This window comes from Populus euphratica, unplaced genomic scaffold (assembly GCF_000495115.2).
Source record: "Populus euphratica unplaced genomic scaffold, PopEup_1.0 scaffold33.1, whole genome shotgun sequence".
NCBI lineage: Eukaryota > Viridiplantae > Streptophyta > Magnoliopsida > Malpighiales > Salicaceae > Populus > Populus euphratica.
In genome coordinates this window covers 551,842-569,663 of record NW_011499906.1, presented here as the reverse complement: position 1 = coordinate 569,663, position 17,822 = coordinate 551,842, and the positions used below count along the sequence as shown (strand labels likewise).

Here is a 17,822-nt window from a genome sequence, read left to right as displayed (position 1 = left end):
TTTTACATTTGCTACAAAGTTTAGTATTTCTAGACAGGTTAAGGCGACAGTAATTTTAAATGCACGAAAGTCAGTCCTTGATATCACACGATAACGGGGAAGAAAAACACGACTGGAAAATCACCATGTAAAATTCCAGTTGAAAGCAGCTCCTGATAATGAATCCGGAGCCTGTTCAAAAAGCGTAATGAATCTGTAGATATCCTTTTTTTTTTTATGGCAGTTCTTCTGCCAAATGTTTAAAAGCGTTTGTTTTGCATAAAATCAACATCGGGCAATCCACCATGCTCTCCGAGTGGGAATAGCAACCGGTGTCAAATCATGTACATGAGGAATTACAAGGAAGTCACAGTTTCACAGAAGCAGTCAAGCAGAGAAGACCCTCTTCGGCTCTTCTCATGGAAGAATATTAGTTATGAGCCACCCGTAAGGCTGGCAACAACTCCTTCCCATTCAAGCCCTTGGTGGTCAGCTCTACATAAGCTCTCCGGCCTAGGAATAAGGTATCATGTAACCCCTTATAAGCTCGCATCGCAACAACCATCTTATCCATGTTCCTGAAAAAGTGGCCACGTACGAATCACTGTTGATTGATACATAATAATCCAAAGCAGCTCTAGTGTTCCCATGCATATTTAGGAGATCCTCGCCCCTGAGAAGGGCAGATTTGGTGACCACATTGGTGTAAGTGGGTTTTAAACCTTCAATTTCCACCAGGCCATCTCCAGCTGCAAGATACATGTTGTGTTTGCAGGGATGGAAAGCGCCTGCAAAACGAAGGCTGTCTCGTTAGGTGTGAGGGGACACTTCCCTCGTTTTCTCCAAACACGAGCCAACTCCCCAGTCCATGGTTTTCTGTCTCCCCTTGCAGCTTCAGTGGCTTCTATGGAGGCAGGAGAAAGGCTGGGTACTCACAGTGGCTATATGCTACCATGTCAGGTTGAAATCGAAGATGTAGCGAAAGAAAGGGTTTTGGTATAGCTTCCAGAAGTTCTGCAGCTTTCTGTTCCAAGGTTCTTCCAAGGCGCAATGATCCATAACAAGCTTGACAAAGTACAGCTTTTGCATGCTGAGGATACCTAGAAAAGTTTACATAACAAAACTACATCCTCCTTTTTCCATTTCTAAACATGTAAATAAAGTCTGACGCTAATAATATATGCATGTAGCTAAACCTATAAGCCGAACAGGGAATGTCATGTAATCACTACACATGAAAAATTGACATGTAATCTGATACCTGTCCCTTCTTTGACCTTTTAAAAACTGAACATAGAAATCTGTGAGAGAGGACAAAAGGAGACAGGAACCAGATCACTCGCTGGCAAAGCCAGAGATGATTAAGAAAATTGCTCCCTTGAAATAATTTTGAGGTATCAAACATTGGATGAAGAAACAAATATTCGCATTTTGGAGCACTCGGTGTACTTGCTGATTATGGAGTCCAAAGCTAGCCTGATGATGATAACAGTGATGGAGATTGTGAACAAGGAGTTTTGCTAACTCCAACATTGAAACAACGTGGCCAATCCCTGGGAAAGGGACAAACACGAGCTCTGTTTTCTACTTTTACCAAGAACTTGGCTACAAGAAACTGGCTTCTATCTTCGATTAATGTTTGGTTTGAAGGAATTTGTGATGTGTGGAAAAGATTATGAATATGTGGTGTGTAGAGCTGGATGCCTATTTATATGTTTGGCCATTTTGTTAATCAAATTAGAGAATGATGAATTGACTTTCATGGCAGTGTGTTTTAGGTGGTGACAGTCAAGCATGGAAAGAGGAAGGAGATAAGATCTGGTCCCAAAATAACAAGACTATATATTTTACCATGATTCCGTGTGAATCGAATTCATTTTTTTAAAATATAAAACAATATTAAAAATACAATTTAAAAAAAAAGACTTCACCAAACTTATATACTAACCAACTGAAACAACTTCAGTTACAGTAATAAATTCACAAACCATATTAACCATATTACCCTGGTGAAACAAATTAACAAAAAAAATTAAAAAAAATCATGAAAAAAAGCATAGGAAAAAGAAAGAAAACCCATGTCTTAAAGAAAAAAACCAATAAAAAAGATGTTGTAATAATTTATAATATTTTTTTAAAAAAAATTACGGCACTTTCCCACATTTATTGCTAATATGGTTTAAAAAGACACCTGTTGAGATTGTCTTAGTTAGCTTAGCCGATGACCTTAAGGTACTAACTTTTTTACACAATTTCTTGATCGTAGACTCACTTGTAAGAAAGATAAATACAACGAGGAGAGAGAAAATTTATATGGAGATTTTCTTATTATTTTCTATGAATTATATATTTGATTTTCTCTTTTCATCTTATGCATATCCCTTTTTTAAAAAAATTGAGTCAATTAAAATAAATAATAGGATGGCACGCAATATATAATAAAAAACAATAAATTCATTATTTTTAATTAATAATTAAAAAAAACAACAACAATTATTTCTTAAACTTAATTAGTAAAAAAAAGACAAATACAAGAAGATAAAAAAATAAAACTTATGATTCATCAAAAATAATAATAATAATTGGAAACATTCATTATTGCCAAGAAAATGATAAATATGATGACAAACAACTTCCGTCCAGTCAATCACTGATTTTCCGGGAAAACTGTTCCGGTCTCAAATTTGTTTCCATAAGAAAAGAGCCAACCCGTCATGGTTGGTGTGTTTATTAATCCAAATTCCACGTCATTGAAAATGACTCCAGTGCAAAGACAGCTAATAAGCCGCGGAGTTTTTGAGAATGGAGGCGGTGCTGATGCTATCCAACCCGAAAAGAAAATTAAAAAGGGGCAAGGCTACGTGTACGTGACCCGATTGAGTAGGTCAGAAGCCTACTCAGCATATGGACTCTGACGTGTCGGAATCATCCAAACCCAACATGTGTTATCACATCGACACGTGGCGTACATGGAGAGATCATCACCACCCCTGTTCTTTCTTCTATAAGTAAAACTCACAGATTCTATCCCACTGCATAAACGGACTTGCCGTGACCATTTCAGCTTCTTCGCCTCATAATCATTCGCCTTTTGTTTTTGGTTCTTGGATTTCTTTGAGAATGAAGGACCACATCGGAAACTCACTCCATCTCAAGTCTTTGAACCACATCTCACTTTTGTGTAGATCAGTTGAGGAATCCATTGATTTCTACCAGGATGTTCTTGGTTTTGTGCCAATAAGGAGGCCGGGATCTTTCAACTTTGATGGGGCATGGTACGTAAATTGCCTCCGGCCCTTGCAACCCGATACCGTAAAGATATCAAGAAATTAACTTTAGAGCAAAAAAAGAAAACATCACAACTTTCTTCATAAAGGGATTTCTTTTTTTGATCTTTCATCATTCTGTTTGATTGTTCATGCAGGCTATTTGGTTTTGGAATTGGAATTCATTTATTGCAATCAGAAAACCCAGAAAAGATGCCAAAGAAAAGTGAAATTAATCCCAAGGACAATCATATCTCGTTTCAGGTAATTTATTAAGAATCAAAATGTCAATCCTGTTAAGCTACACGAGATCCTTAATTATGTTTATTTATTATGTAAATTGGTCTTTTTTTTTCTGGTTTCCGGTGTTGGCTTAGGGTGAGGCATGAGTGGATTCAGGTGGATGGTTAGTCAGACTTTGTCATAGGTAGTAGTATCTAAGCTTGTCTGCTGCTGATGGCAGATGGCCATCAAGAATCTAAAAAATGGAGTCTTGGAATCCTTGTTGATTTATACAGAGTGATTTCACCATGTAATTAAGAAGTTTTTAAAAGCTAATATGTTCTTGTTATGTCAAAAAGAAGGAATGTGCATGCTAAATGTAACGCGTCTACATCTGTCATATACAGTGTGGGAGCATGGCAGCAGTGGAGAAGAAGCTGAAAGACCTGGGAATTCAGCATGTGCGAGCATTAGTAGAGGAAGGTGGGATTCAGGTTGAACAGTTGTTCTTTCATGACCCTGATGGATTCATGATCGAGATTTGCAACTGTGATAATCTCCCGGTGATCCCTCTGGCCGGCGACGTCGCACGATCATGCTCTTGCTTGAACCTTCAAACGATGCAGCAGGAGAGGCCAATGCTCCCGCAGGAGAGAGCAATTTAGGTGCACTATGGTCGATAAAATTCTATGAATCTTGTTGGTGTATGAAGCCAGTGGTCCAGCAGGGGAGAACACAAGTTGGTTGGTTGGTGCAATATGGTCAATAGAATTATATGCAGCTTCTGGGTCTCTGGTCTCTGTTGAGTGCATTTTTTATATTCCTATTCGGTGGTTGGTTCTTGTACTGTTAATGAAAACAAAGCAAATGAGATCCTATGTGGAGATGATCATCTTGTTTCATTCTGTTTATTTATTTGATGAAGAGGAATCTATTGAAAGTTTTTCTATTTTGTGGAAATTTTGTTCCTGGTCCCGGTAAATAAAATTAAATAAATAAATCAATGCTTTTGGATTGGTTTATAAGACATCACGACACAAGGTGAGGAGCTTAGAACAAACATTGTTTGGTATTGTCTGAGCGGTTATTTTATAAAATAATTTTTATTTATAAATATATGAATTTAAGAACAGCTCATTACAAACACAGAAACAGACTAGAAATTTAGACTTGTCAACATTGGCTCCTCCTGAAAGTTGGAAGCCCACTCTGCTACTTGGAAACGTATAGCCCGAGTGGTTGTTTTTTTTTGTTTTTTATTAATATGGGTGTTCGGGTCAGTTTGTGCGTACCATGACTAATCTCACGGGTCCTGAAGTTAACGATCATATAAGCCTCCAATGGCCATCATATGAGCAACTAAGGATTCGAACCTGAGATTACAGATGGAGCAAATCCCTTAGTTTCAAGTTTTTATCACTTGGCCACCACCTAAATGGTTGTTTTTTCTTTAGTTTGGTGAATGGAGATGGTTCTTTTCTTCATGATTTTAAAATTACGGTTGGAATATAAATTGTTTTCATAAGTTAATATTAAAAATAATTTTTAAAAATTAAACAAATATCATTTTTATACATTTTAAATAAAAAAATATTTTAAATTGATTTTAGTTTGTTTGGTAATGCAATTATTGTTATTTTTTTAAATACTTTTTACTTAAAAATATATTAAAAAAAAATATTTTTTATTTTTTTAAAAATATTTTTAATATTAGTACAAACAAAATTAAACATATTACATCATGTGACAGGAAACAATTTCAGATTGTTTTTGTTTTATAAGCAGACCCGAATTATGAATGACCATAAGTGGGCTACAAGCAATTTTGACCAGGAATTTTGCCTCGAGCTTCAATATTATTTTGTAGGGTTGTAGTGCTTCCATTCTATTTATTAGGAATTAAAAATAAAATTTATGTTTTTCCATAGCAGCGGAGATAGAAAATTTTAAATAAGAAAATAAATTATAAATATTTAAAATTATATATTATATAGATATATGTTTTATATAGAGAAATCAATTTACCATATAGCCCGAGAGGTTGTTTTTTCTTTAGGTTGGTGAATGGAGGTGGTTCTTTTCTTCGTGATTTTGAAATTACGGTTGGAATATAAATTTTTTTTATAAGTTAATATTAAAAATAATTTTTAAAAATTAAACAAATATTATTTTTATATATTTTAAATAAAAAACATTTTAAATTGATTTTAGTCTGTTTGGTAGTATGGTTGTTGTTACTTTTTCAAGTACTTTTTACTTAAAAATATATTAAAAAAATATATTTTTTATTTTTTTAAAATTATTTTTAATATTAATACAAAAAAAATTACAAACAGAATTAAACATATTAAATAATAAGATAAGAAACAATTTTAGATTGCTTTTGTTTTATAAGCAGACCCAAATCATGAATGCCTCGAGCTTCAATATTATTTTGTAGGGTTGTAGTGCTTTCATTCTATTTATTAGGAATTAAAAATAAAATATATGTTTTTTTATAATAGCGGAAATAGAAAATTTTAAATGAAAGAGCAAATTATAAATATTTAATATTATATATTATATAAACATGTATTTTATATAGAGAAATCAATTTGAAATTCATGTGCTGTCTCGTATCAAGTAAAATTAATTTAAGAATATTTTTAAAATAAAAACATTTTTATTATAATTATTTTTTTCAAGTTTTTATATTTTAAAATTACTTAATAATGGCTTCACTATTAATTTCATTAAAGATAGTCTTTCTCAATATATACAATGAATCTTTTATTCATTTATTTCTAAAATTTATAAGAACTAGTGAAATTATTGGCAACAATTCTTTGTTAATTTGTTGTTTTACACAAGTGGGTTAAATATAAATATTAATATATTTTTTAATCATATCTCTAATTTTTTTAGTTGTTTAGTACTTCATTTTTAATTATTAGTATGTTAATCACCATTATTTTTTATATAAAATTCATAACAAAATTCATATTAATTTATCAAAACTCATTTCAATTCTATTCATATTCATATGCATATAATATTATCCATAAACATATTAATTTAACAGATTCATAAATTATTATATTATCAAGAAACAAAACTAAACTAAAATAATGAAATAAATAGAAAAAATGAATGAAACTCACCTAAAACATTAAATGTAAAGTATAAAAGATTACTTATTTAATCAATTAATAGTTTAAATTTTTTTAAAAAATTATAGAAGAAAAAGATATAGAAATAATAATTAAAAAAAAAGCTTTTTAAATTATTATATTAAAATTTTAATATAAAAAATATTAAAAAAAATAAATTAAGGAGGCAATTGCCCCCTTAATCCCCATTGTGGCTCCGCCACTGTTTTTCCATATTGACCATGATTTTTGCTGCTCCTCCTGAATCTCAAGCAAGGGAGAAGAGGATGCAGTAGCATCACTCCTTTTTATCCCAATACTGGCTGAACCATCTGGATCAATATTGTTTCTGGGCTGGGCATGTCACACTGAGTCTTACTCAATGCTATTGGACCAAGTCCTTCTCGTTGTAGGTCGGCCCATTTACATCGATGCAGGACACGTATCCGGTATTCGAGCGCGATCCAACCCATCTCGTTGTATGAAATCTGAAAAAAAGAAAATATGACTAAAAAATTGTTTTGAATCTATCCTATTTTGCTTTATCCCTTAAGAATGTACCCTGGTAAATCCCATCCTCCCTTCCTAAAATCCTAGCTCTTCCCTTATAAAATTGAATATTTCAGTTGTAAATTAAATAATAATTGCTATTTTAAATATTTCCCAGTCTCATTCTCAAGAGAGGAGAAGACTTAACAAACAGATTAATCTTGTTCCACTCCCATCAAGTGTTGTATTTGTCCCTATAATATTTGTGGAATCAATTAGTTACAACAAAGCTTTATTATGATTAAAATCAAGGCTGATCAAGGTTTTGTACCAAAATATTAAATAAAATTTTAATATATTTTATATAATCAATTCAATCTAATAATTTAAATTATTAGGTAAAATTTTAAAATTTTATATTAATTTTTAATATTATTTTTTATACCGTTATAAAGTGAAATTTTAAAATTTTATATTACTTTTTAATATTATTTTTTATACCGTTATATTTTTTATAAGATTTTTCTACATCGATTTTTTATCTTTCTCGAATGTAAAAGATGTCCAAATTAAACAAAGTTAGCAGCATGAATTTCCTTTTTAAAAGCTAATCCTTATTTATACTATATACAATCATAATTCATAAGTCTTAGCAAAGAAGGAGATTAATGCTCAATATTTGGGCAATTATTTATTATTCATATACATGCTTGCTCTCTAAAACATACCTACATATGAGATCATTATAGAGAGGAAACAAGTTACTACAAATAAAACAACACGAGATCATCATACATAACCATTACAGTATTACGTACTCAAGGACTCCGATGGCAAACTAGAGACCTTTTTCAACCATTTGCTCGTAATTCTCAATGGATTCAAGCCTCTGGATCGTAAGTTGTTGCCTGAATTTCTTGATGAATGCCTCAGCGCTTGCATCTACGTCTTGATATGGTTTACTTGCTAGCTTATTATCAGTTGCTTTATTCTCTACAGCATGAGACGTCGACCTCACAGCTTCTCTATCCTGTTTGCAACTATGAAAATCAATATTTCTTGCTTCGAAAGTTGTCGAGCCCTGGTGTTGAGGAGGTATGGGTCTGTTGTTCTTCATCGTGGCTTTTCTTCTGTTTTTTTCTTTTCTTTTCCTTCTTTCTTTTGAAAATCACTATGTTTTATTTCTGTCATATGGGTGTGTGTATATATATAGGATAAGAGTAGAAAGGGAGCAGTTGTTAAAAATAGAAACGAAGAAAAACCCATAAGAAACTTCTCTCCCTCGTGAGGGTAAAGAGTGCATGTTCTTTTTGGGCGGTGGCTTCTTATAATGCTTTCATACTTTCTTTTGATTTTATTTTAATTAGACAAAAAAAAAGTAATAGTAATAAATGGATTTTTTTTTTGAAAAATCATAATAACCTTGCCCAAGTTAATTCAAAATAGCATAATAAACATGTAACTTGAATAATAAAAAACGAGTTGACCCAGGTTAATTTGCAAATCTTATAACTTAAGTCACGAGATTGAAATAACCTGATAGAAAAGAAACTAAAAAAAACCACAAAAATAATTATTTTTTTGAAAAAACTAATGCCTACTAGTGGAATCGGAAAAGAAAATACACCAAAAAAAAAGTTGACCGCGCTAATTTTTCAAACTATGATTCAAGTTACTAAATCAAAAGCAACATATATATATATATGAAAAACTGTGAAACCCAATTCCCAGCAAATTAAATATTAAAGAATGAAATTGAAAAAAAAATTATACAAAAGTATCTAAAATAAAAAATAGAAATTAAAAGAATTATAGTGAAATTCAAAATAAAAAATAAATTAGAGAGTGATTACAAATTTTTGATTGGAGGCCTGAATTGAAAAGAAAAATAACTTTAACAAAATAACAAAAATATGACAAGAATAAGAATAAAATTGAAAAAAAATAACACACCATAAACTTGAATTGAAGGATAAAATTAAAAATCAATAAAACTTTTATAAAAGGGCCTAAAAAAATATTTGAATTCAAAGGACAAGGTTCAATTGGGCAAAATGATAATATATGGATAAATTGGAATGGAAGGTAAAATTAAAAATAAATAAATTTTTTATATTGAAGGTAAAATTAAAAATAAATAAATTTTTTATAAAAGATCCAAAAACAAAAATTAAAAATTAAAAATTAAAAGAATAAGAACTGAAATTGAAATATTAACAATAAAAAGTACTAACTTGTAATTTTTAGAAAAAGAAAGAAATAAAAAAAATTCAATCAACGACAAATTAACATACCTCCACCAACATGTGTCATACTAGGAGGAAGATAATTGGACAACGTTAGATAGCATAAATACATTTTATGCGATATAAAATCACTAATCACTATACATGTCGTTCAAAATACATTAATGACTTCTATATATTAATAATTTTTTTAATTAAATTAATATTTAATCATTGTTAAAAGATTAAAATTCTCTTAATGAACCTGATAATGATAAAAAAAAAAAAATCTAAGTGAAAACATTAAAACTCTTAATGAACCTGATAATGACAAAAAAAAAATCTAAGTGAAAACATTAAAAGAACTTTATACACATGATTTAATTATTTTTCTTCAAAACCCTAATCACCCCGCCTCTCTCAATTGATCCACTACTACTTGGACCTCGAATCATGCCAGAATACTATCATTTCATTCTAATTTTTCATCTCATCACTCATCACTCATAAGTCATGATTATTATATATATATATATATATATATATATATATATATTTTCCAACATGGCCTTGTATCTTGAACGAACTTTCCATACCCCAATAAACATACATTGTGCTGTTTAGACTAGCAAAATGATGAGTTCCCAAATTAACCTAAAAGGATGCTGCCGCATATATTGAATTTTACCCACATGCATGTGATAGGAATCGTGACTTTTCAAAGAGAACGGACGGCTTAAGACTAGGGCCGGGGCCGAAAGTTAGCACGAGAGACGCCTTCGTTACCGAGACTGCGGACCATTGCACCTTTCACTACACGGATACTGATACATCCTCAAAGTTTATAAAAGTACATTGAATTGCATATTGTACTATATTAAGATTTGAAGATGGAATATGTAATAATTCTCTAAAAGAAAATGAAGAATGATTAAATTGAAGCATGGATATGGCATTGGCATCTATCATCTTGCTTTTTATTTTTTTCCTAAAAAATTAAAATTAAATTTTAGTGTTTTTTTATTGTTTTGATGTAAAAAAAAATTTAAAAAAATATTATGTTAATATATTTCTAAATAAGAAATAATTTGAAAAACAAAAGACATTGTAAATCTAAATGGCCAACTGTTGCTTGTTGCTTGTTAGGTACATCCTCACTTGAAGTTTTGTCCAACCTATTTAATAAAAAAAAATAAGATTGGGGTTCTTAAACCATAGTCTCCTAGACCCAATAGCATAAATTAAACGCAAGACTTACTTAAGAAACAATCACGATACAACTCCCACCAATTTAAAGCCGCAAACTCTATTTTCCCTCCTCCAAAATGCCCAAAAAAAAAAAAGAAGTAATAAAATAATAAGGCTAGCCCAATGGATTTTCAGCCCAACTCGTCCCCCGCCCACCTAAAACCCCCTCTCATGAGTCTCACCTTGCTCGCAGTCGGAGTTCAACATCCATCATCATATCATATGGAGTCTCTCCACCGATGCCCTCTCCGTCTCCTCCCGATTTCACTCGCTGAAAAATGCTTTAAGCCCACCACTCTCCCACCGATATTTCGTTTTACCCGAATGCTCGTTCCAAAACCCGAGTCCATGAACCCAAACCCTCACTTCACTACCCGGAAATCTCTCTCTTCCTCTTACACCGCCAAAGCGGGTTGGCTTCTGGGTATGGGAGAAAAGAAGAAAACCAGCTTGCCTGATATAGTTAAAGCGGGTGACCCGGTTCTGCACGAGCCCGCCCGGGAAATTGACCAGAAGGAAATTGGGTCGGAGAGGATACAGAAGATAATTGATGATATGGTTAAGGTTATGAGAATGGCTCCTGGTGTTGGTCTTGCTGCTCCTCAGATTGGAATCCCCTTAAGGGCTGGTTTTTCTGTTTCCCTCTGTTTATTTTTTTTTAAAAAGAAAGTTTGGTGATTGTTAATGCTGTTTAGCTTACATGGAACTGAGGGTATACAAAATTGTGAAAATGTAGGGAATGTGGGGGTCCATCTTTACTGGTTAAAGATTTGCTTAGTACAGCTTTGAATATGCTAGATGGTGATGGTGATAGACTGAAGTAGGATTAAGTAGATTACAGCTTTGGGTTTTGTAGATTTCGAGTGATGAAAAGTTCTCAAGTGTCAGCGTTTAAGTTTTTAGTCTGCATTGAAATCAAAGGAATGGAAAAAAAATTTGACAAGTGATTGAGAATCCAAACACCATTTCCCCACTACCACGACATTTATTGTTAGCAAACCATTTGATGTGCTGTATATCCAAAGGGTTTCAGCTCTTGCAAATGCCTTGCAATCCCAACACAAGAAATCTACTCCATGTAACAAAAGTTTCACCATTTTCATTTCTGCAGATCATAGTTTTGGAAGATACAGCAGAATATATTGGTTATGCACCCAAGAATGAGACTAAAGCACAAGACAGACGCCCTTTTGATCTCTTGGTACGTTTGTTTGTTTGGTTATGGAGAACATTCCAATAAACATATAGATTTTCAGCATCCAAGAGTTTTCACTTTACTTTTACAATTTATTAGCTAATTTGGGGCAGGTGATCGTGAACCCAAAGCTTAAGAAGAAGAGCAATAGGACCGCATTCTTTTTTGAGGGGTGTCTGAGGTAAGATTGATGATCCATGATGAAATTTGGTTTCCTGCTACGTAGTTCGTTTTTCACTCTTGACCTTCCACTTGTGTTCCAAATAAAATGCTACATTATAACTAAATGTTCTACCATGGTACCTATTCTTATGTGCAGAACACTAAGTAAATAATATGCACATGCACCTTTCGTTGTCTGAAGTTTATTAAAAAATTATGGAAAATATTTTCCAGAAGCTGACATTTCATCGCTAGTTAACAAGCAAAGAAATTGGTCCTACCTTCTCCACTTCCTCAGTTCCCCTAGTGATTGAGTATATTGCTAGGAAATTCATTTAACTATCTTCATATAATCATGCATGGGGATGGCTTTTTACCCTCAATTTTCTATACTAAATGGTGGATTTTAAGACCCATAGAGTGTGAACCTGAAAGAACCATGGCAATTCTGTTGATACTCATGCACACACACTCATTTTAGGCTCCTAGTTTTGTTTGTATGCTGAAATCAGATCATTCAGATATCTATCTGTGACACACTCTGATTCACACAAAGTTGAAAGCTCATTCTTTTACAAAGCTATATATTTTGTAAGTGCTTAAGTTCATGCTTTTCTTTTCCCTTTCCTTTCTCTTTCCATGCATTTATGTATAGACAAATATTACAGAAGTTGAGGTTCACTGTATAATCAGGCTGCTCGAGTTAGTTTCAAGATGTAGGACACAATATTCCAGCTTGGGCACCATAAAAATTTCTAGAGAATGAGATGAATTAGCAAGATTGAAGAGATACGAGAGAAGGGTCATTGATTGGTTCTGCCATAAAACTAGAAGTCTTAGGCTTTCAATCTTAAGGGTGCAGGTTCACGTCCCGAGAGCAGTCACCCATGAAAAATGATGGAGTGTAGGACTGCTGCCTCTTATGCTTCCACTTTAATGGTATCAAAACTAAGTTATGGAGATATGCATGAGAGGTGGGCACCTCTAGTGTTATACATGTGAATTTTGAAGCACTTGCTCACTTACAAATGTTCCCTTCTTTTAATAAAGAAAAGAGGAAGTTTAAATGTTAGAAGGCAGATGCAATGTTCTTCTCGTTGGAAGATTTCATCCTGCTGAAGTTGATCTTGTACATTTAAAATAAGAAATGTTCATAAGCCTTGATATGAGAGGTCTCCCCAAGTTGATTTCTGTTTGCTAGCATTTTTGGTGGATTGATGGATCAAATTTGTTCCCCCAGTTACAATGCCAAGATATTTTGCATTTTGCAAACCTGTAAACACTTCGAATATATTGCCAATGAGCTGCTACCAAAATATGGTCTGCAGATGCTAATGTAACAGGTAGAATAATTATCGATTAAAGGTGCACTTATTTCAATACCACTGTTTTTTTTTTTTTTTTTTTTTTTTTTTTTTTTTTTTTTTTTTTTTTTTTTTTTTTTTTTTTTTTTTTTTTTTTTTTTTTTTTCCCACCAGGATACCATCCAGGTGTTATTGGTTTCCATGAGCAGATAAAAAAACTGTTAATTTCTCTATCCTAGATGTTTCATTGACAGAGAAAGATAATTGTATGGATAGCGAAAAGTTTTAAATTGATGAGCAATGTAGGTAATCTTTTCTTTCTTTCTTTTCTTATGGTATTTTTGCAGTGTTGATGGGTTCAGAGCAATTGTGGAGAGACATCTTGATGTTGAGGTTACAGGTTTGAGTCGTGATGGCCAGCCTATCAAAGTGGATGCCTCTGGTTGGCAGGCTCGTATCCTACAGCACGAGTGTGATCATTTGGAAGGAACTCTTTATGTTGACAAGATGGTCCCAAGAACATTCAGAACTGTGGAAAATTTGGACTTGCCTCTTGCTGAGGGTTGCCCAAAGCCTGGTTCTCGCTAGCTGGTGCTAGAGGTTAACTTTTAGTCTAGATCCAATTTATGGGACATGGTGAACAATTAACTGATGCTTCCCGATCAATTTGATTCTGTAGCAATCATAGCTTTGAATTCTTTTTTTGGTCTTTTGTTTTTCTGGAAGAACTGCACAGAAAAATATGATAATTCGTTCTTCGAGCATGTTCCAAATGGTTTCTGCTGTTCAACGTTGAATGTTGTTTCAGCTGAAAGTAAATGGATTTTTTTTTCTTGATCTACTGATTCATGGCTGCAAATTGAGATTCTGGAGTGTCCAGATGCTGGCACTACTGATAGCTTATAAGGAGCATGATGTATTTTAGCATGTTCCCTCTTTATAGCAGTGACACAAATGCTATCATTTGCAACACCAAAAACTCAAAGAAACCATCACATAAAAAAAACCTGGGAAGAATATCATAATTAAATTTTGATTCCGTATTTTATCGTTGTGTTCCATCATGCTCTCGATGACATGCAGTAATCTGTTCAAGCTTTCTTGCAGAAATCTGTAGTACACTGACTTGTTTCTAGCAAAAAGGCAATGATACTGGTTAATCAACAATTTTGTTAATGCGCAGAAATCGATGCGGCACTGGTCAAAAATCTAACCATAGGATTTTTTTTCCCCACGATTCATTACATTTATGCAGCCTGTCACATGAATTGTCAAATGAGTTCTTAGCTTGTTAGCACAACAAATAGAAAACAAAATACTGGTAGCGAAAGCTGATTTTTTCTGTGGAATTGCTAGCTACTTTTTCATTCTCAGGTACTTGAAGCCACCTTGTCTTCGTAGCTCTATTATTGATTTACAAAAAATGTATCTCATGATGAATTTTATGTACCGATAGAAGAATGACTACAAAGAACGTGTTTACAAGGTTCGAGAAAATTTAGAATATAGTCATTTCACTTGTTAATTTAACTTTCATGGTGGCCACGCATAAGCCTTCTATTTATTAAAGCAAAGATTAAACATATCTCCAGACACAGTTATTTGTTGGAGTACTATATATATATATATAGGGTCTACCATACAAATTTCATTAGAGTTAGGTTAGATGTATCAATCCATATGTACATATAATATACCTGTACACATTGATTATTGAAATAGAATACATAACAACAATACAAGATAGTTCATGATAATTTCTTCCATTTCTCTTCCTTGTTCTTGTTCTATTATGGTACTAGAGCCTCCTGCATGCTACTTCACAAGCAACAAAACCTACCTTGATGACACTACCCTCATGCAACCCTAATGGTGTTGACTCCATGCCAAACAACTCATGACAACTGCAACCTTTAACATGCTCACAGCCATTTCTGTCAAACTTACAGAACAATTATATCTCTATGGAGATAACAGGTTAAATTTTTTTTTTATATATATATAGATTGTGACTTATTTAAATTCGTGGATGGTATGCACTCGTGTCTTGCCAAAATCATCATTACTAATAACACTAGAGAAATCAATCAGCCTATACTAGTGCATGGAACAAGATCAACTACTCATGAACAAACTGATTGCCTTCCTCTCCACTAGGGTATTGTCTCTAATCATTGGTTGGATTAGACCCATGTCATTTGAAACATTCTAGTATCGACACTAACCACTCCTTCCATAATACCCAGTAAATCTATACACTTAACCTTGATTGAAGTATGTTAAAAACTTGGTAAAAACATCACAACCTACTTACAACATGGAAAGACTTGTAGCGATGAATTCACAATTACTGGTAAACCTTTTGATCTTTCAAGTTTTAATCCTTACTTGTTCAAAGGAAATTGTGAAAAGTTTATAGATCTTATAACAACTTTTATGGCTCGAGCATAATCAATATTTTTTATTTTACTACAATTGTTTTTACTAAGTCATGAACTTATCAATAAAAAATATTTTTCAAAACCTCTCTAGTAAGCAAGACAATGACAATTATCGCTACTCGACATCGTGACGATCATTAAAAATAAAAAAGAAATAAATATTTGACAACTTATTCTTAGAGAAAAAATATCTTGTTTAAAAAATCACCACCTACATTATAGTCATTGAGAATCTTAATTGATTAACATAAATTTTATGGTACAAGACTAATAACGCTAAAAGAAAAATACTATCACCTCTACAACATTCTATCTGAAGTAGGCTGCATTACTTGTTTTGTTCTAAATTGCTAAGAGTCTATTGTGTTATACTATTGATGGTCTGTCTATAATATTCTTGACTTTAGTGTTAGTGAATATTCAACTATAAACACTTTTAACTCTAGCGTTGACAAGTGTTACATGAAAAAAATATAGGATATTCATGTCTTTGATGTTAATGAATATTAGAGTTCAAAATTATTTTTAATTATGGTGCTAATATTTTTAACTCTAACGTTAATGAATACTGAAAGTATTCTTAATTTTGGTATTAGTGAATACGAATATTTTTTTTATTTTGATGCTTTTAATTGAAAATTTTGATATTTTTTCTAAAAAATTCATGAACCATGCTTTGTTTTTTTATTGTTCAAGAATATGGCTCATTATGAGTCCAGGTAATAAACATTTTGTTTTTAAAGGTTGATGGTTTTATTATTTTAAAAATTTTTATATATCAATCCAACATGCCTTTTAATTTTGGTCAAGTTCTAACATGACTTTATAAACTTGTTATAAAGTTCAAATATACATGCAAAATATTTTTATATTTTTTTTTTGTAAAAAAATGCTAAAACAAAAGGGAAAGTATAAAATGTTAAAACAATGCAAAATATTTGAACTTTATATATAAATGAAAAAAAATATAAAAATATTTTGCATGTATAAAAATATAAAAATATTATACATAAATGAAAAAACATACATCTTTTTTTAACAAACTTGGCCATTATGCAAAATTTTACTATGAAAACTTTATATATATTTTCTTATTTTTTTTGAAGTATTAAACAAAGTCCAAGCTTGGAGCCAAAAATGTAAAAGTTTAAAACGCAGCCTAAAACAAAATCAGTCTAAAACTTAGCAAACATATGCCATGAAAAACAAAAAACCCTAATCCATGTACAACTTTAACATATATACTCAAGCCCAACACTAATTAAGACAAAACCTAGAAATGACAAAATTTGACACACATATGCTTAATTTATCTTGTGAAATCTTAAAAATTTATAATTTAAATATATGGATGTGTAAACTCCTATATAAACATAAAATTAAAAGTTATAAGATCTCGATGAGTGATGTAAACCAAGATATAAAATAATAGATAAATGATGATATATAATGGAAGGGATGACCTTCATAAAATGAGTTCTGATTTAAAATTCATAAGAATAAAGAAACTGGTAACCCGTTTTGATAAATAAAATAATGAGAAAAATAATAAAATATTTTTAAGGAATAAATTATAATAAAAGATAGTGTAATGAAATTAGGAGGATTGAAGGTGAAAGCACCGATTAAAAATTAGCCTAAACAATAATTATATTCACTCTAGTAGTAATTAATACATGGTTTCATCTCATCCATTCATATTTTGTCATGACAATAAACATTGTTGTTACTTTATTATTTTATTAATATTTCAAATATATTTCATTAATGAATCCTTGACTATCATCTAACATATATCAAATAATGGTTCCACATTTATTATATGTTATTGATCTCATAATCACGAGGTAATAGCTTATGTTCTTAGATATCGATTTCTTGACAACCCAGTATCACTTTCTTTAATTACCACACTCGTGGTAACCAAGTATATATATTTTATGTCTAGTTCATTTTATCTTAATATATGCAATTCATTATACTTTTCCTACTTATAAAGTCTATTGAATCACAACTAGGCTCTGATATCAACTGTAATAACACTGATTTTCTACATCCTTTTTGCAATACATTGAAAAATTTTAGGTAATTTTCTTTATACAGGTTCCACCAAAATTTCTATCAAAATTTCAGTGGAGTCTCTTTTATACTAGGAGGTCCCAA

At 31.8% G+C, this 17,822-nt stretch overlaps 2 protein-coding genes and 1 pseudogene across 2 annotated transcripts; 2 read left to right on the top strand and 1 right to left on the bottom strand.

Moving 5' to 3' along the window:
* Nucleotides 1–93: 93 nt before the first annotated feature.
* On the bottom strand, nucleotides 94–1,314 carry LOC105133440 (uncharacterized protein At1g04910-like; annotated as a pseudogene).
* A 1,693-nt stretch (nucleotides 1,315–3,007) lies between these two features.
* Nucleotides 3,008–4,427, top strand: LOC105133400 (uncharacterized). The gene is made up of 3 exons (XM_011037376.1): nucleotides 3,008–3,254; nucleotides 3,404–3,509; nucleotides 3,875–4,427. Exons 1-3 carry the CDS (start codon nucleotides 3,100–3,102, stop codon nucleotides 4,130–4,132), a joined length of 519 nt encoding a protein of 172 aa, XP_011035678.1. The 5' UTR covers nucleotides 3,008–3,099; the 3' UTR covers nucleotides 4,133–4,427.
* A 6,238-nt stretch (nucleotides 4,428–10,665) lies between these two features.
* PDF1A (peptide deformylase 1A) lies at nucleotides 10,666–14,124 on the top strand. Its single transcript, XM_011037375.1, has 4 exons — nucleotides 10,666–11,181; nucleotides 11,669–11,758; nucleotides 11,866–11,933; nucleotides 13,566–14,124. Exons 1-4 carry the CDS (start codon nucleotides 10,681–10,683, stop codon nucleotides 13,804–13,806), a joined length of 900 nt encoding a protein of 299 aa, XP_011035677.1. The 5' UTR covers nucleotides 10,666–10,680; the 3' UTR covers nucleotides 13,807–14,124.
* The last annotated feature ends 3,698 nt before the right edge of the window (nucleotides 14,125–17,822 follow it).